Genomic DNA, 19,243 nt, shown 5'->3' with positions numbered 1-19,243 from the left:
GACAAAGGGCTTTCCTCCATTCTTATTTTTCTTTCCTATGTGCTTTTGGGGGGAGGTTTCTTTCCTGCATTCATTTAGCTCCCTCTAGTGGTCATTGTTATATTACGTCACTTTACGTCCGGCATATTTTCCTGCAGGAAAGTATGCCTCACGTACAGCAATGTAATATCAAACCGACCACTAAAGGGAGAAAATGCATGCAGAAATGGAAAAGAAAACTGAAGCAACAGGGGCACACAAGTGACGGAAATGAGAATGTGGAAGAGCCCAAGGAGTGGGAAGACCCTTGGCTCAAACCCACACCACAAGGGTGTGGAAACCTCACCCCCATTTTAAACTACAATAGTTAACTTTGGGCAACTCACTCACACTCTGTTTGCAAACAGGGAGATGTACAGAGAAAACACAGTCGTTTTCGGTACCTTTGATGACCAGCGAGAAGTTGCCATCCTCAAATGCCGTGTCGGGCATAAATATCCGGCCTTTGTTGTAGCCGCTGTAGACGCGCTGCTCCCCGGCTGAATACATGTCACAGAGTCGCTCACTGCTGTGATCCCCGTAGTGGCCTCGGAACAAGTCCCAGTGGACCACACGCTGGCGGTCATTCAGGCGGTCCTGGGTCCACACCATCCGGTAGCTCTTGCAGGGCAGGACCATTTGCGAGCCCGCTTTGGCGGTCACGTTCAGCACGGACACCACCACGCTCTCGAGACTGGCGGCGTCTGCAGGGGCTGCGATAGGTACAGAGGGGAGAAGGCAAAATAGGGCGCTTGGTCCCTGCTTAGAACCCTCCTGTTCCAGGGAGATCCTGCTGTCTGTCGGGAGGACCCAGAGCTTGGAACAGTAGGATAAATGTGCTACGGTGTCTAAAAGCATGTTCCTGGTGCAAATCACACCTCAGCCGCAAACTCACTTAGTGAACTTAGGTGAGACTCTCTCTGTCTCATCTTGCCATTTACAATATGGAGGCGAGAATAATGTTGGCTCTGCCTTAAAGGGCTGTTGGAAGAGTTACATGTAAAGTCAAATGCTACACACACACACACACAGAAACATATATATATATTTCAGGGCTCTTTTTGTAGAAAAAGCCCGGCAGGAACTCATTAGCACAATAGGCCACACCCAACAGCTGAAACTCATTAGCATATTAGGCCACACCCCTGACAGCACAGCTCATTAGCACATTAGGCCGCACCCCCATGTTACCAGAAGTGTGGTTATCCAGCCACACCCACCTTTTGCTTCTTATTCTGTTTTCCTTGTTGTCAAAACCCAGGGCTTTTTTTGTAGCAGGAACCCCTTTGCATGCTAGGCCACACACCCCTAATGTAGCCAATCCGAATGAGTTTCTGCTGTTGGGTGTGGCCTATTATGCTAATGAGTCCCTGCTGGGCGTGGCCAACTTGGGAGCCAGCCGGAACTCCGTTCCTGTGCGTTCCTGCCCAAAAATAGCCCTGTATAATATATTCATTCTAAGTATGGCGTAGTGGTTCGAACACCAGACTAGGATGTGGGCGACCCAGGTTCGAATCCCCAATAGTGCCATGGAAGCTTGCTGGGTGAAGAACAAGAAGAAGAGATTGGATTTATACCTCTCCCTTCACTTGGGGTCTCAGAATGGCTTACAATCTCCTTCTCTTCCAATCCCCGCAACAGACACCCTGTGAGGGAGGGTGGGGCTGAGAGAGCTCTTTTGAGGACTGCTCTTGAGGGGAACAGCTCTGAGAGAACTTGCGACTGACCCAAGGTCACACCAGCAGCTGCGTGTGGAGGAGTGGGGCATCAAACTTGGTTCTCCAGATTAGAGTCTGCCACTCCTCACCACTACACCAAATTAGCTCTTGGGCCATTCACACACTCTCAGCCTAACCTACCCCACAGGGTTGCTGCGAGGATAAAATAGAGAGGGGTCCGACATAAGCCACTTTAAGTCCCGACTCAGGAGAAAGGTGGGGTATAAAGGCTAGATGGCCCTCTGACAGCAGTGCTGATTCTGTGAACTTGGGCAGATCACGAGACTGGAGGGCAGGGAGGGTTGCCTCAGGGCTTAGTTCTCTTAGTGGCCCTTTCTTACACGCCCAGGGAAATGCTGATCGCCACTCTGGGATCAGGAAGGAATTTTCTCCAGGCCAGTTTGGCCAGGGATCCTTGAGGGGTTTTTGCCACCTTCTAGGCATAGAGCAGGGGTCACTGGATGTGTGGCAGGGGGCATTGTGCAGGGATTTGGACTAGACAACCCTGGAGGTCCCTTCCAGCTCTATGATTCTATGAAATAAAGTACTGGTACTTCATGATCGTGGAGCTGCGGTGACTCAAGTGGTTAAGACGCTGAACTGCAGGCTGTAGAAGGTCTGTAGTTCAGCAGTTCGAGACCCGAGTGTGCCGCGTGAAGGAGTGAGCTCCCATCTCTAGTTCCAGCTCCTGCCAACCTAGCAGTTCGAAAGCAAGAAATTGCAAGTAGATAAATAGGTACCACTTTGGTGGGAAGGTAACAGCGTTCCGTGCGCCTCGGTGTTTAGTCATGCCAGCCACATGACCACGGAAACATCTTCGGACAGCGCTGGCTCTTTGGCTTGGAAACGGAGATGAGCACCGCAACCCTAGAGTTGGATTTGACTGGCTTTCGAGCAAGGGAACCTTTACCTTTACCTTTACTTCACGATCAGTATTACTCACCTGAATATGGATGAACAAGCGTCTCTGAAAAGAAAAAGAGTGATGGAAAAATAAATTAGTGACAGAAGGCAGATGGGAATTGGAATATTTTCTCTCTCAGATTTTTACATGTTAAGGTATGCATGCTGGATGGAGCGTGAATATTAGTCCCATCCTGCAGTCGCTCCACTGGCTGCAATTAAAGTTACTGGCCGTCACATGCAAAGCCCCATATCTGCAACCCTGCCTCATCCCCCTAGGCTCTGCCACAACAGCTTCGCTCATCAGAGCAGGGCTTTCTGCAAGTAGCAGCCGGCAAACGGGCAAAATCGCCTGCCTACGTGCCTTCTCAGTGGTGGCTCCCCACCTCGTGGAATGAACTGCCTGAGGAGGTCAGGAAGGCTCCCGCTCTCCTGGCTTTCCACACACAGTGCAAAACTGAATAGAAGAAGAAGAAGAAGAAGAGATTGGATTGATACCTGGCCCTTCACTACCCAAGGGAGTCTCAGAGCGGCTGACAAAAATCTTTCCTTCCCCTTCCCCACGCCACAACAGACACCCTGTGAGGTAGGTGGGGCTGAGAGAGCTCTGAGAAGAAGAAGAGGAGGAGGAGGAGGAAGAGGAGGAGGAGATTGGATTTATACTCTGCCATTCACTACCCAACAGAGTCTCAGAGCGGCTTACAAACTCCTTTCCCTCCCTCTCCCCACAACAGTCACCCTCTGAGGTAAAAGAAGAAGAAGAGGAGATTGGATTTCTACCCCGCCCCTCACTACCTGAAGGAGCCTCAGAGCGGCTTACAGACTCCTTTTCCCTTCCCCTCCCCACAACAGACACCCTGTGAGGGAGGTGGGGCTGAGAGAGCCCTGACAGAAACTGCTCTTTTTCGAGAACAGCTCTGACAGCACTATGGCTTGCCCAAGGTCATCCAGCCAGGTGCAAGTGGAGGAGTGGGGAATCAAACCCGGTTCTCCCAGATTAGAGTCCGCGAACTTAACCACTACACCAAACTGGCTTTTCTACACCAGCAACAAAGTTACTTAATAAAATTATTAGGGACATCAGTCTATACCACTGTGCATAGTTTGCTGTAAATTGGATCCTGCCATGTAATCTTCCATCATTTGAGGTGTCATGTTAACACTTCTGCTTTACTTCAATTCTGTGTGTGTTTGTCTTTTAAGATTTCTGGTTGGTTCTACAACTCAAATCCTATTTCATTGTTTGTTGAACGTCCCATTGAGTCGCTTGTATTGACTCACTCTCTGTGTAATCCACCTTGAGTCATCCTGAGAAAGGAAGAGGAGGAGGAGGAGGAGGAGGAGGAGATTGTGTTTATACCCTACTCTTCACTTGGAGTCTCAGAGCGGTTTACAATCTCCTTCCCTTCCTCTCCTCACAACAGACACCCTGTGAGGTAGGTGGGGCTGAGAGAGCTCTTTCAAGGACTGCTCCTGAGAGAACAGCTCAGAGAGAACTGTGGCTTGCCCAAGGTCACACCAGCAGCTGCATGTGGAGGAGTGGGGAATGAAACCCGGTTCTCCCAGATTAGAGTCCGCACTCCTAACCACTACCCCACACTGGCTCTCGAATAAATAACGTAAACAGAATATAAATAAGTAACAGAATATAAATAAGTAACGTGAATAAAATAATGAAACTAAATGTTCCTCCACTGTGCCATGATCTACCAAGCTCGACATCCAAAATACAACTTTTGCTCCTTCCCTTTCGGGATTGCCCACAATCCTGATGGTAGAAACACAGCCTGCCTTTCCCCCAGAGGTAAGCCGACTCCTTTTATTGCATCAAGTAACAAAAATTTTAGGTGCAACCAGAAATTGCTTCCCCCCCCCCCTGAAAACCTAGCCATAAAAGTATTTGCCTGCTGCTTACCCCTCCCTCATAACTTCCCACGATACAAGACAATCGAGGTTCAGGACCAGTTCTTCTGCCTGCACCATGGCTGGCTGGGAACAAAATCAGACCTGGCCAGGAGCGGCACAGTTCCAGAGACCAGTTCCTGTTCCCTCCTGCACCGCTAAAGGGATGGAAGCAAGCTATGCTCTGCATTGCATCAGTGCCATTCCCACTGTTCCTTCCACCCCAAGCCCTTGCTTGGACAGCTCGGTTGAAGAACCGGTCCTGTCCGAGCTATATAAACCTTAAGCTCCTCCCCTCTTGTTACATCACTTCCTCTGAAGAACACCCAGCAGGGTCAAAACCAGGGCTATTTTTGAGTAGGAACGCACAGGAACGGAGTTCCGCCTGGCTTCAGAGTTGGCCACACCCAGTACAGCCAAAACCTCTGCGTGTGTGGCTACAGAGAGAAGGCCTAGAGAGTGACCCCCCCCCTGGCAACTCCAAGGCAGGTGGGCCCTGGTAGGATCAGGGAGGCATTTAAATGCCTCCCTGTGCCTTCCCCAGCCTGTCCAAGGGCTGGCTTGCCCGGGCTCCCCACAGCTGTGGGGTACCTGGGCAAGCCAAGGGAAGCCAGTTTAAACTGCCTTCCCTTCCCTTCAAAGGGGGGCTTGCCCAGGCTACCCAAAGCCACGGAACACCTAGGCAAGCCAAGGGAAGGCATGGGGTGTGGCCTAATATGCTAATGAGCTGTGCGGTCATGGGTGTGGCCTATTATGCTAATGAGTTCCTACTGGGCTTTTTCTACAAAAAAAGCCCTAGTCAGCCAAAGATATTTTGTCACTACAGGCAGAAAGTCCAAATGTCACTATGACAGGAAAGAAACATGTGATGGTCAAGGAACTGGCAATTTGCTGCCTTAAATGGTATCCAAGCTCTGCTCCGTGATACACCCGTCTGTTAAATCTGGCCAACCAATCTCCTTCGTAGGCTTCTGTCCTGCTTGGTAGATCCAAACTCCCATGCTTTGGAGAGCTGAAACACACTTTTTTTTTTCCTGAATCAAACCTGGAGACACTTTTTCATTTATGCCACCCCAAAGTTTATTCTGTGACTGACTTATTTCGGCCATGTCATGCAGAAGAACTCGCTAGAAAAAAACAATTATGCTTGGATTGATTAGCGGCAAAAGGAAACCAGGCCGCCAAAGAACATGGTGGCTAAGCACTGTAAAAGCCAACACCAGCCTGAGCTTGGAATGACTCAAAGAAACAGTACAAGATTGGAAAACATGGAGAGAGCTGGCCCATAGAATTGCCAGGAGTCAAACACGACTGAATGACTAACAACAACAACGAATTTTATTCTAGAGCACCTAAGACTTACACCCCCCCACACACACACTTGTTTCAGCATAAGTCAGTGATCTAGATACGCCTTCTGAACATAAATTGGAAATTACAGATCAGGGACTCATGCAAAGATGCAACAGGCAGCCTCCTCTGGGGAAAGGTAATTCTTGTTTCTGCTCTGGCCATGACTGAACACTCCACTCACATCTGACGCAACCGCATAGCATCTCTGCACTGGGAGCAGCTGGGCGATCCAATCACATCCCGTTCTGCAAAAGTACCAGTGGAGGCTGGTGAGAAAGAGGCAAGCCCAGAGCCGCAACACATTCAGAGAGACAACAAAAAGCCTCCTCTGACGACAGGGTAATTCTGCTGTGTTTTTGCACTGGAGGGGGGAAAGTTTATGATTCAGTTACACTTGATGCAGAAATGTGGTGGAATTCTTCACCCTGCCAAAGAACGCTGATTGGAAGGAGACGAAGCCAGAGCAGCAAATCATGCAGAGACACAGCAGGCGGCCTCATCTTTCAGTGGGCAATTGAGGTTCGCAACCCTTCACGGTTTCACAGCTTCCTCACAGCACAGCTCTTGCGCAGCCCGACATTTGGGAATTATCATCTCAAGGCTCGCTGCGTTCCGAGGCCTGTTTTTCTTACTGAACGCCTCGAACGGCTGACATTTTGAAAAAAGAACCAGTCAGTTGTAAGCAGGGCTTCTCCTCTCCTCTGTCATTTGTGGTCCCGGAGCTCGAGAGACAGCGCCGACAAGTATGTTCCCATCCCAAATTACGGCTCTGCGGAGGCCAGATTACAAGCCTGGCTTTGCCAAGCCAGTGCCAACAAGCGGCAGATGATGGAATCCAGATGAAAGCCCTGCGCCGGAGGATCTTCGGGTCCGGCTGACATAGCCCCCGAGGGGGCACTGCTACAGGGGTTATTCGGCCCTTTAAAAAAAAGATCACGCCACATTCCAGCTCGTGTGGCATTCGCTCGCATGCTGTGATGCTTTTACAGCTGCGCACTGAAGGCCTCCAGGCCCGTTGCTGCTTTTCTGTGTAATGCATCTAACGCGGGGGTCTTCGCAGATTCCATAGTTTCTGAAAGTTTGGCTCGCTTTCCCAAAAAGCAGGAAACTCACCATATGTGCTGTTCGGTCGGAACGGCATGATCTCCAAGCTTGAGAACAGCTGTTGGCCCTGTTTCTGGATTCTTTTATTACACCCGCTTTACCTGCCGGCTTGATGAAGACCACCCAAAGTCCCCGATCTCCTGCGGACTTTCAAGCGGAGGAGGGAAGGCGTTCCATCTTGCGATTAGATTGGAGTCCAGCGGCACCAACAAGAATTTCGGGGTACAAGCTTTCGGGAGGCAAAGCTCTCCTCATCCGTCTGAAACTACACCTAGCGACGTAGACAGTTTTAAGTCTCAGGAAATGGCTGCCAGTTCTAAGAACATAAAAGAAGCCAATGTTGGATCAGGCCAGTGGCCCATCCAGTCCTACACTCTGTGTCACACAGTGGCCAAAACCCAGGGACCATCAGGAGGTCCACCAGCAGGGCTAGAACTCCAGAAGCCCTCCCACTGTTGCCCCCCCCCCGGCACCAAGAATACAAAGCATCACTGCCTCAGACATAAGAACATAAGAGAAGCCATGCTGGATCAGGCCAATGGACCATTCAGTCCAACACTCTGTGTCACACAGTGGCCAAGACCCAGATGCCATCAGGAGGTCCACCAGTGGGGCTAGGACACCAGAAGCCCTCCTACTGTTGCCCACCAAGCACCAAGAAGACAGGGCATCACTGCCTCAGACATAAGAACATAAGAAAAGTCATGTTGGATCAGGCCAATGGCCCATTCAGTCCTACACTCTGTGCCATCAAGAGGTCCATCAAGAGGTCCACCAGTGGACCCAGGACTCTAGAAGCCCTCCTACCGTTGCCCACCAAGCACCAAGAAGACAGAGCATCACTGCCCCAGACATAAGAACATAAAGGAAGCCAATGTTGGATCAGGCCAATGGCCCATCCGGTCCAAAACTTTGCGTCACATCGTGGCCAAAAAACCCGGCTGCCAACAAGAGGTCCACCAGCAGGGCCGGAACTCCAGAAGCCCTCCCACTGTGACCCTCCAAGCACCGAGAATACAGAGCATCACTGCCCCAGACAGAGTGTTCCATCCATGTATACCTTGTGGCCAATAGCCACTGATGGACCCCTGCTCCAGATGTCTATCCCCCTTGAAGCTGCCTATGCTTGTAGTGGCCACCCTGCAGCAGTGAATCCCACATGTTCATGACTCTTTGGCTGAAGATGGCTCATCCCTTCCCAGGAACTGTCATCAGGGTGAATAGAGAACAGTGGGAACCAATGTTCCCTCTAAGCTGTGGAGTCTTGTGAGCAAAAATTCTACTTTGTGAGCTTCTGGCATATAAAAGTTGTGAGCAAGCGATTTGGCCACTGCATAAATTAGTTTGCTCTGGAGCCCTCCCCCCTGAGCCAAGACAAAAATGTGTGAGCTGGAGGCTAAAAAACTGTGAGCTAGCTCACTCTAACTCAGCTTAGAGGGAACACTGGTGGGAACCTTTAAACGAGCTCTTAAAATCATCTATCATGGCCCGCCTGTTACTGGCAGTCTACCGGGGATCCATGCTCCCTCTAAACTGTGGAGTCTTGTGAGCAAAAATTCTACTTGGTGAGTGACTGGCATTAAAGCTGTGAGCAGGCGATTTGGCTCCTGCATCAATTAGTTTGCTCTGGAGCCCTCCTTCCTGAGCCAAGACAAAAATGTGTGAGCCGGAGGCTAAAAAACGGCGAGCTAGCTCACACTCACTCAGCTTAGAGGGAACACTGCCGAGGATACTGGTCTAGTCATCCTGGACCATCTTACAACGATTGCCATTATTCGTACTTAATCTGCACTTTATAGATCATTGTTGGGATTTTATCTGTGTTTTATTGTAATTTTAACTCATTGTACGCTTCCTTGAGCCTGCTTGCCAGACAAGGCGGGATATAAATCGAGAGTAATGATAAATAAATAAATAAATAAATAAATAATAAAGGGCCAAGAAAAAGCTGCACTGGTGATCCCCAGCCCAGCCTACCGAACCTAGGGCAAGATTAAAAACCTGGACAATAGGAACACGGGCGGCGGTGAAAGGAAACAACGCAGGGAGTGTATCAGAAGAACAACTGCAACATATCACCCTGCAGGGCTATTTTTGGGCAGGAACGCACAGGAACGGAGTTCCGGCTGGCTCCCAAGTTGGCCACGCCCAGCAGGAACTCATTAGCATAATAGGCCACACCCAACAGCAGAAACTCATTAGGATTGGCTACATTAGGGGTGTGTGGCCTAACATGCAAAGGAGTTCCTGCTACAAGAAAAGCCCTGGGTTTTGACAACATACAAGGTAAACAGAATAAGAAGCAAAAGGTGGGTGTGGCTGGATGAGCACACTTCTGGTAACATGGGGGTGTGGCCTAACAGACCAATGAGCTGTGCCGTCAGGGGCGTGGCCTAATATGCTAATTAGTTTCTGCTGTTGGGTGTGGCCTATTATGCTAATGAGTTCCTGCTGGACTTTTTCTACAAAAAGAGCCCTGTCACCCTGTATACAGAGGTGCCAACTGGCTGTGTTTTTTACTGGACTGATCAGCTCTTGTCCCGGCGGCCGGAATTTTTATTGAAGAAGCTGGGATTCTAGAGAGAGAGACGCAGAAATGGTTTCTTCTCCCCGCCAGTATTTAAGAGCGTGTGCCTGCATGATTGTTTCAGAGGGTAGCCATGTTGGTCTGCAGTGTGGAAGAGCTGAATTCGAGTCCAGTAGCACCTACAGATCAACAAGGTTTGGAGGCGATGAGCTTTTCAGAGTCAAAACTCACTTTGTCAGCATCCTTCGTCAGGTACGAAGGGAGCTTTGAGTCTCGAGAGTTTATCCCACCCGATTGTTGGTCTCTAAAGTGCTACGGGACTTGAATCCAGCGGCCTATGTGATTGCATCACACCGGCACAGAAAAGCCTGTGCTGCAAGTACATATTTTGTGTGCAGAAGGTCCCAGGGGCCATCTCCAACCACAGGCTCTCAAGTGGCTCAGTGGGTAAAGCGTCCGCTCGGCGTGCAGAAGGTCCCAGGTTCAATCCCCACCACTGCCAGTTAAAAAGGACCCGGCAGTCGGTGATGGGAAAGAGCTCTGCCTGAGACCCTGGAGAGCTGCTGCCAATCAGAGCAGACACTACTGAGCTAGATCACTCAAAGTTCGGACGCAGCAGACGGCTTTCAACTGCTTTGTTAGCGGACCTATTGGGGAGCATCTGTGGCACAGTGGAAGAGCCTCTGCTTGGCATGCAGGAGGTCCCAGGTTCAATCCCCGGCATCTCCAGTTAAAAAGGACCAGGCAGTCGGTGATGGGAAAGACCTCAACCCGAGACCCTGGAAAGACGCTGCCAGTCTGAATAGATTATCCTGACTTTGATGGACCAGTGGTCTGATTCAGTAGAAGGTGGCTTCAGGTGCGTTTGGGGAGCAGCCGTGGCTCGGTGGAAGAGCATCTGCTTGGCATGCAGGAGGTCCCAGGTTCAATCCCCGGCATCTCCAGTTAAAAAGGACCAGGCAGTAGGTGATGGGAAAGACCTCAACCCGAGACCCTGGAAAGCCGCTGCCAGTCTGAGTAGACAACGCTGACCTCGATGGACCAAGGGTCCGATTCAGTACAAGGCAGCTTCATGTATTCATAAGTAGCAGGAACAGTAGCAGGAAAGGGGCCGTGGCTCAGAGGCAGAGCATCGGCTCGGCATGCAGAAGGTCCCAGGTTCAATCCCTGGCATCTCCAGTGAAAAGTACTCAGAAACGTGGAGTGATTTCAGCAGAGTACTTTTATTAAGCAGGAACAAGACAAAGTAAGCTGGCTCGCAGGCCGGTTTATATGCACTGGAAAACTCACCACCAAAACACACCCCCTACTTCCTACTGGCTATTTACAGTAGCCGAGAGTCCCATAGGCTCTCGGCAGCGGACCTGGCCCTCTGATAGGTGCGGGCTAGGATCCGCTTGGCTATTGTTCTCTCGGAGTGAAGCTTCAGGCTTTTGCATGACCGCATGGCCCAACGGTCGCGCACGTGGTCATGGCGAGTACATTACATCCAGTTAAAAGGATCCAGCGGTAGGCGGAAGACCTCAACCTGAGATTCCCGGAAAGCCGCTGCCAGTCTGAGTAGACGATGCCGACTTTGATGATCTGATTCAGCAAAAGGCGGCTTCATCTGTGCGTACCTGGGAAAGACGTTTCCCTACCGAAGCCCTGGAGAGCTCCTGCAGAGACAGTACTGAGCCGAAGTCGGACTTGGCTTGAGGCTGTTTCATGCGTCATCGAGGAGGGTCCTCGGCGCAGATTGCATGCTTTGCGCACACAAGGGTCCCTGGTGTAACAGCTGGCCTCTGTGCGTCTCCATCTAAAAGGGCCCCCGGTTGCAAAGCTCAGCTGCTGGAGTATCAGCGTCGACAGCAGTTTGTTGGACAGGAGGAGGAGGCCCCCATTTTTCTACCCCCGGCCAAGTATGCTGAAGTCCCAAAGGCTGGGCGGAACCGCCTCCAGGGGCAGGATTTCCGAGATGGCCGGGCAGAAGCTCTTTCGCTTCTCCCAAAGCAGCGAGGCTTTCCTCCGAGCCAGGGTCACGTGGGCTCCAAACTGGGTCGGGCATGCACCCAACGCACGCCTGCCCTGTCTAGACGCAACAAGGCGGGTCGACCCGCCCGTGCAGTCTTCTGATAGTTCTTTTAAAATACGTAATTACTAGTAAAGTGGCTGCTGCTCCTGCGAGGCGGGCAAGAGGCGCACGGCCTCCTCCTCGTTGGCCCCCACTTCCATTTTCAGGACAATATTTGGGAAACGGCATGGACATTCCCTTATTTGGATGGCCCGGGCTAGCTAGATCTTGTCAGACCTCGTCAGCTAAGCAGGGACAGTCCTGGTCAGTATTTGGGTGGGAGACCACCAAGGAAGCCCAGGGTTGTTCCACAGAGGCAGGCAAACCTGTTGGAAGGGAAGGACTTTGCGCTGTCTCTTAGCCACAGACTTCAGAGGGGGTTTATAAGACAGCCAAAGAGATAGAGAGACCAAGACACTGACCATCCTTTCCTTTACTCTCTGATACTATCCCCTTGATATGTAGATTGCTACTCTTAGGGAAACTTCCTTCCTTCTGGCTCTGACACTTTCTCTCCACACTATGCTAGCCTTCTTCATCCTGGCACCATGGGAGCAGGACGTGCTTCCTGCATCTCCATCCATCCTAGCTAGTTAGACTAGATTAGAACCCTGTCTCTATCCTGTCTAGAATGGAGTTCCTTCAATAAAGGACTCATACTAATTTTGCAAAGATAAGAGGCTTTGCATATAACTTTGTTCCTGGCCAGCACACTCCAGGTTGGTTCTGCTGCACTATAAGCCTTGAGCACTCTGCTAAATACCAATAATCCAACAAAACCAACTCTGTTCCTCTCTTGCCTTGAAAACCTTACAGAGTCGCCATACGTTGACCACAACTTGACAGCACTTTACATGGCACATAGTAAAGGTAAAGGTTTCCCTTGCCCGAGAGCCAGTCGAATCCGACTCTAAGGGGCAGTGCTCATCTCCGTTTCCAAGCCGAAGAGCCAGCACTGTCCGAAGACTTCTCTGTGGGCATGTGGCCGGCATGACTAGATGATGAGGCGCACGGAACACTGTTACCTTCCCACCAAGGCAGTACCTATTTATCTACTTGCAATTTCTTGCTTTCGAACTGCTACATCCTCATATAACTGACCCAGAACAATTTACCCATCTCAGCTTTAGATATTGGGATAGAAAGCCAGACCGGTGATTAAGAGTGTCAGATTAGTTTCTGGGAGACCTGGGTTTGAATCCCGGCTGTGCCATGGAAGGTTGCTGGCTGACCGTGGGCCAGTCGCACACTCTGCGCATAACCTACCTCGTAGGGCTGTTGTGAGGATAAAATGGAGGAGAGAACAATGTTTTGGGTCCCCAGTGGGAAGTCAGGGTATAAGTGAAACATATAAATAAATAAATATTGTGGGTAGCTGTGATTTCCACTATAGGACAGGTATGCGAAGACAAATGTCGCCTGAATTGGTTTGGTCGTTTTAAATTTGCCTCATCAGTCATTAAGCATTACCAGGAGAAAAATAACCCCACTGAGCATTTTCACGCTTCTCGGTAACTTTCCACTGGCCTCTCTGACAAGGTAAAGTCTCTTTGCTTTGGATCTATTTGCAAAATCTCTGTTAAAAAAAAGTTCTGCAGCACAAACAGGAAAAGGAACAAATAATTTTGCAACTCGGTATAAATGGCCCTTGTCAATTGAGTCCGCAGAGGGAGTCATGCAAACCGAGTACAGTGAAATCTTTTTCTTCGATCAGTATACAGGAAGTTATAGTCATAGGCCGGATCTTGGATTCTGCAGAATTCTTCATCAGCATTATGAGGAGCTCTGCGTAGTTCAAAAGCTTGCACAAGTCTGCACAGGCAAACCTTGTCTCCCTATGCATTTTGGTAGTAAAAATCTTTGCATGACCAGACTCAAAGCTGAGTTTTGACTCCTCTGCCATCCCTGATCTGCCTGTCTGAGGCCGAGTGCTCAAGCGTTGTTAAGATAATTAACAGGGTAATAAACAAAAGCTGCCATCATTAGCTTTCTCTTCTTGTATTATACCAAAATGACCACATGAAACAAGCACGCTCGTCTTTGCAATCCCACCAATGAGCAGTTACCAATCAACTAAAAACTCAGAGTTGACCCATCTGACCAGCTTGGCCTGCTGGCCCCTGACAGCCGGCAGCCCTATTTTTCAAAGCCCCTGTTCATCCCTTCCCACTTTGCCCCTTTTCCACCAATACTACATTTTCCCTTCAATGTACCCTTTCGAGACCTCCTCTGCACCTGCCTCCTTTGGTTTCACATTTTTGTGTGGATAGGTCAATTTGACAGAAAGAGCGACTTTCCAAAAGCCACGAACTGAGCCTAAGCCTGAGAAAGCAGCATTTGAACACAGGTCTCTCTAGCCACTCTTCTACCTATGACCGTCTAATGTCTCCAGATGCAACTGCGGCCATCAAAGCAAGATTCCAGGGACTGTTAAGTGGCTCTGAGACTGTTAAGGGGCTCTGTTCCAGCACCGTTACCCAGCTGACAACCAGAAATCTAACAGGTGAAATCTCTCCCAGCTCTTTTCGCTGGGACCAGAAAGGCCGTGGTTACAAGGAACAATTTTGGTAGTAAGACACAACATGCAACGTCAGCAGGGGTTCCTGTAAGCCATTGCTTCATTCAATGGGGACAACTTTAAGATCCATGGGAATGCAATGGGGGGGGGAGAAGACGAATTGGATTTATACCCCACCCTTCACTCGGAGGCTTACAATCTCCTTTCCCTTCCTCTCCCCACAACAGACACCCCGTGAGGCAGGTGGGGCTGAGAGACCTCTGAGAGCACTGCTCTGGAGAGAACAGCTCTGAGAGAACTTGTGACTGACCCAAGGTCACCCAGCTGGCTGCACGTGACGTGGAGGAGTGGGGACTGTGTCCGACACTCTTAACCACTACACCAAACTGGCTCTCGGAAGCTCGGCCTGTTGGGTTTCCGTCTGCTTCCCTCCCTCAAAAAGCCTAGATGCCTTTTTGACCATCACCCACCACACAGAACTGGATTACTGCTGGCTGCTTGCGCAAAGTCCTGTAAACTAAATCCCGGTCAGTCCCAAACTTTCATAACACGCTTCATGTTTCCGCTAATCCTTGCCCGAGAAAGTATACTGGGGTAAATAAATCTAGACCCTGGGTGAACGACTGCTTTCTGGATGACACTCGCCCAAACAAGTGCCCCTCCAAAATCCACATTCTGCTCAGGAAAGGAAGGTGGGGGAGAAGCCAATCCCCCCTTCGCAGACTTACCTTGCAAAAGTAACAGCAGAGACCAGAGCAATCTGCTCGCGGGCTCCATGGTTCTCGTCTCCGGCTTTCCCCCGAAAAGCCAAATTTCTCAAGGCTGTTTTTCCCCTCCCTCTCTTTGCTTGCTTGCTTGCTTAAAAACACTTATGATCTCATCAGTTTACAACTCAAAAAACACCAGAGAACGCAGCACTCCGGGCGCCCCCCCACCTCCAAGTTTAACTCCTCGCCATCGCGCTTGGCTATCCCCTTCCTCCCCTTTCTTTCCCCTCTGCCGCTTTCTTTCTACTACATCGCAGACCTCCCTCTTGAACGTCGCCTTTGCCCTTCTCTCCCAAGCCTCGTTTGATGTCCCAGTCGATCCAGGGAGTCTGTGCCGGTCCTGTACGACTCCCCCGTTCCAAAAACCGCTCTCCACCCCACCCACCTCCCTGCTGGGTATGGTATTAATTTTCTTGGGCATTTACAGAATCCAGCTGCAGCGCCTTCCTCGCCTTTGACATCCTGCCAAGATGCTGGCCTGGGTTCTGTTTCTCTCTCTGCCTCTCTCTCTCCCCCTTTTCGCCTTCTCTGGAGGGTTTTTGATCTTCAGGCCTCTTCTCTGCACAGATTTGCTGGAGTCTCAGAAGACAGGAGCAGCAGACATTTGTCCAGAAGTGACAGGCGGTTTCGCTGAGATAAGGCAAGGCCCCCTCCGTGAAATTCTTTTACGGTCCCCCACCTCTTCAAGTGCCTGGGGAGCAGCCTAGAGCGAGAATCGGAGGATTATAAGGGTTTGGGACGTCTGTTTACAAATCTGCAAGGGAAACAAAGCAGGGTTGCCAGCTCTGGTTTGGGGGATTCCTGGAGATCTGGAGGAGGGTTTGTCTGGGGGGGGATGCCGTGCCAGGAGCGCACCCGCTGAAACTGGCATTTTTTTTCTAGGGGAACAGATGTCGGGAGACCCGTTGTGATTCTGGGAGAACTCCAGGCCTCACCTGAAGATTGGCAACCATCGAAACAAGGGGAGGCCCCCCCGAGAGGCAGTTTTCAATCACTATCCAGCCCCCCGAAAGCAAACAGCATGCCCACAGAAATAGCTCACTTGCCAAACTCAAGGCGTCACCCCCTTTGCTTTTTACCTTCCAACGCTTTTGCTTTTTACCTTCTAGCTGTATCTGAAGAAGTGCGCAGTGACTCACGAAAGTTCCTATCCTGCCACATGTTTTGTTAGTTTTTAAGGTGCTCCTGGACTCTTGCTCTTTTCTACTACCTTCCGACTAGGCAGTTGGAAAGCCAGTTTGGGCAACTCGAATGATAAAAGGGTTGGAACACTTTCCCTATGAGGAAAGGTTAAGGCGCTTAGGGCTCTTTAGCTTGGAGAAACGACGACTGAGGGGTGACATGATTGAGGTTTATAAGATTATGCATGGGAAAGAGCAGGTAGAGAAAGAGGTACTTTTCTCCCTTTCTCACAATACAAGAACTCGTGGGCACTCCATGAAATTGCTGAGCGGTCGGGTTAGAACGGATAAAAGGAAATCCTTCTTCACCCAAAGAGTGATTAACACATGGAATTCACTGCCACAGGAAGTGGTAGTGGCTACAAGCATGGACGGCTTCAAGAGGGAATTAGATAAACATCTGGAGCAGAAGTCCATCAGTAGTTATTAGCCATGAGGTATAGATAGGGGCTCTGGGGCAAGTGATGCTCTGTCTCTTATGGTGTAATGGTTAAGTGTGCGAACTCTAACCTGGGAGAACCCGGTTTGATTCCCCGCTCCTCCACATGCAGCTGCTGGAGTGACCTTGGGTCAGTCACAAGTTCTTTCAGAGCTGTTCTGGAAAGAGCAATTCTCAAGAGAGCTCCCTCAACCCCACCTACCTCACAGTGTGCCTGTTGTGGGGAGGGGAAAGGAAAGGAGATTGTGAGCCGGTCTGAGGGTGTGGTCACACGGCAAGCTTACCGTGATTTGTTCCTGCTGTAGATTTGATCGGGGATATTTTTAGTGGGTTCAGATGATCACACATCCCGTGCCCAACCGCTTGCATCACGCGATGAGGCTCCAGGCACCATCCAAACAGCTGTGCCGCCCAAGTGGCGGCGTGGCCTAATTTTTTAAAATGTACTTTGCACATGTGCACACGGGCAAATCACCACTTGCAACTGGAGGTGCTGTACTCCCTCCGCCAGCCTCATCGCAGCCAGGGGTCATTTCGTAGAAAAAGAGGTGCAGGAGCTCATTAGCATAGCTCATTAGCATAACTTATTTGTATATGCCACACACCCTGACATCACCGGTACCTGGCTGCTTCTTGCTCCTCGTGGCCCGACTGAGGGCTGCTGGGAGCAGGGGGCGGGGCTTGTTGCATGTGCCTGCCCCCTGGGCGCCTTACTGCCGGAGTTCTGCTCCTGTGCGCTCCCGCAGGAAATGACCCCTGATCGCATCCAAGAATCACTCCTCTTTTGGCTACATCCAGGAGCCATTAGCGTGTCCATTGTGATCTGTTGAATATGGATTCTTTGGACTGTCCTTTTGATAGGCATCAGGACACTGGTCATGAGGCTCCTTTGGATATTGAAGGGCGGGGTATCAAGCCAATCTCTTCTTCTCTTCTTCTTCTAGACAAGGATCTCACTCCAGGCTCCAGTTAGGGGCATCTGGTGGTGGTGGGAAATGCCGTCAAGTCACAGCCGACTTATGGTGACCCCGTATGGTCTTCAAGGCAAGAGACGTTTGGAGGTGGCTTGCCATTGCCTGCCTCTGTGAAGTGACCCTGGGCTTCCTTGGTGGCCTCCCATCCAAGTACTAACTGGGGCCAGCCCTGCTTAGCTTCCGAGATCTGTTGAGATCAGGCTAGCCTGAGCCAGCCAGGTAGCTACCATCCGTCAAAAGTCATGGCCTTCCCCCGTTGTTCAGGTTATTCCAAGACACAGTGCCTCATTGGGTGGAGGGCGTTAGCTGAATTCTCTCCAATTCTTTCCAAACGTCCAAAGATCGTCACTACTTCCACCGACACGGCTCTCGGCCTATTTGATTGATTTTTATTTCATTGACTTTATTTATATCCTGCCTTTCTCCCCCTCTCTCCTCTCCTCCGTTTTCTCCTCAAAACAGCCCTGTGAGGTAGGTTAGGCTGAAAGTGTGCGAGTGGCTCGAGGTCACCCAGCGAGTCTCCATGGCAGACCGGGAATTCGAATCTGGGTCTCCCAGATACTAGTCCGACCCTGTAACCACCGTGCCACCCGTCCTGCGAGTAGCTCAGTACATCTTTCTCCCTCCTTTCTGCCTTCACAACAACCCTGTGAAGTAGGTTAGACTAAAGAGAACATCTGGTCCAGGTCACCCAATAAGCTTCATCTCCAAATGGGAATTTGAACCCTGGTCTTAATCCAGCAATCAAACTATTACATTACACAGCCAAACAAAGAAACAAAAATCCCCCAGCCACGCTCTTTTATTTTCTGGTCTGTTGGAAATTCTAGGACAAGTGGAGATATTGGCAAAGGGCACATTAACCCATTCTCCCCAGTTCAAGCAACACAGGGGCTTTGGCAGAGCGCCCCTCGGTCTCACTCACCCTCCTCTGCCTGCACTTGGCAGGACAGTGGCGAACTCTGACAAAAATTCCTCTGCTGGGGAGGAGAATGGGTCAAGGAGCCCTTTGCCTAGGTTGCCCTGAGCTGCAGAGGTGCATAAAGGGCTCTACTAAAGCCACTTTTGCAGTTTACCCCAGGGAGAAGGGGGTTCAAGTGCCCTTTGTCCACATTTCACCTTGGGTCGCAGAGTGCAACTTGAGGTGCGGAATACAGAAGGGGGTTCCTGATTAGAGGTCGTGCCAAAGCTGGGGAGAATAAAACTGTGGTGGCTGCACAGAGTCCCGGGCCTTCCAGCTGCCTGCCTTCTTCGTGGGAATCATTCCCATCTGCTCAAACAAGAGAATTCCAAGAGAACCACACTACAGTAAGAGTTCCTGTTTCGGGGGGAGGAGGGTGTGCTGTTTATTTAGCATAGATGAGCATATTCCCTGCGGGACTTCAGCATCTTTCTTAACCCTTTGCAACCATCTCTTTTGAGCTTTCTCTGCAACCCTGCAGAGAGAAGACCCCAAACCGCCCAGCTGTTCTGGATCAGTTTCTGTTCTACCTGCCAACTGGGCCAGAATAAAAACAGGGGAAGGATCATGGGAAAACTTAAACTCTCTCTAACCTTCATCTGGTTCCCAGGAACTGGATCTCGGCCAGGATAAGTTTAGGAGGATAGGGTTATCTGTAAATGCCGGACGGGTTATTCACAAAATGTTATCGAGTCTTTCGACGAACAAAGAGGATTGTCGACTGAGCTGCGAGCATTTCAGCAGAAGAGGGTTCGTGTTCATGGTGAACATTTCCAGCTCTCCGCTCTTGATAACAGGGGGACCCAACAGAGCCGAAAAGGCAGC

The 19,243-nt window shown here is 50.4% G+C and overlaps 1 protein-coding gene across 1 annotated transcript in view; it reads right to left on the bottom strand.

The window, feature by feature from the left end:
* MXRA8 (matrix-remodelling associated 8) overlaps positions 1–15,147 on the bottom strand; it is a 39,217-nt gene extending 24,070 nt beyond the window's left edge. Inside the window, exons 1-3 of the mRNA XM_015413104.1 lie at positions 14,825–15,147; positions 2,680–2,703; positions 423–731 (exon numbers count right to left, since the gene is read on the bottom strand). Coding sequence (XP_015268590.1) covers positions 423–731; positions 2,680–2,703; positions 14,825–14,873 — 382 coding nt within the window. The 5' untranslated portion in view covers positions 14,874–15,147. The remainder of the gene's footprint in view (positions 1–422; positions 732–2,679; positions 2,704–14,824) is intronic.
* Positions 15,148–19,243: the final 4,096 nt, after the last annotated feature.

Source organism: Gekko japonicus, unplaced genomic scaffold (assembly GCF_001447785.1).
Source record: "Gekko japonicus isolate JY-2015 unplaced genomic scaffold, Gekko_japonicus_V1.1 scaffold3421, whole genome shotgun sequence".
Lineage (NCBI taxonomy): Eukaryota > Metazoa > Chordata > Lepidosauria > Squamata > Gekkonidae > Gekko > Gekko japonicus.
This window is presented reverse-complemented; position numbering and strand designations above follow the sequence as displayed.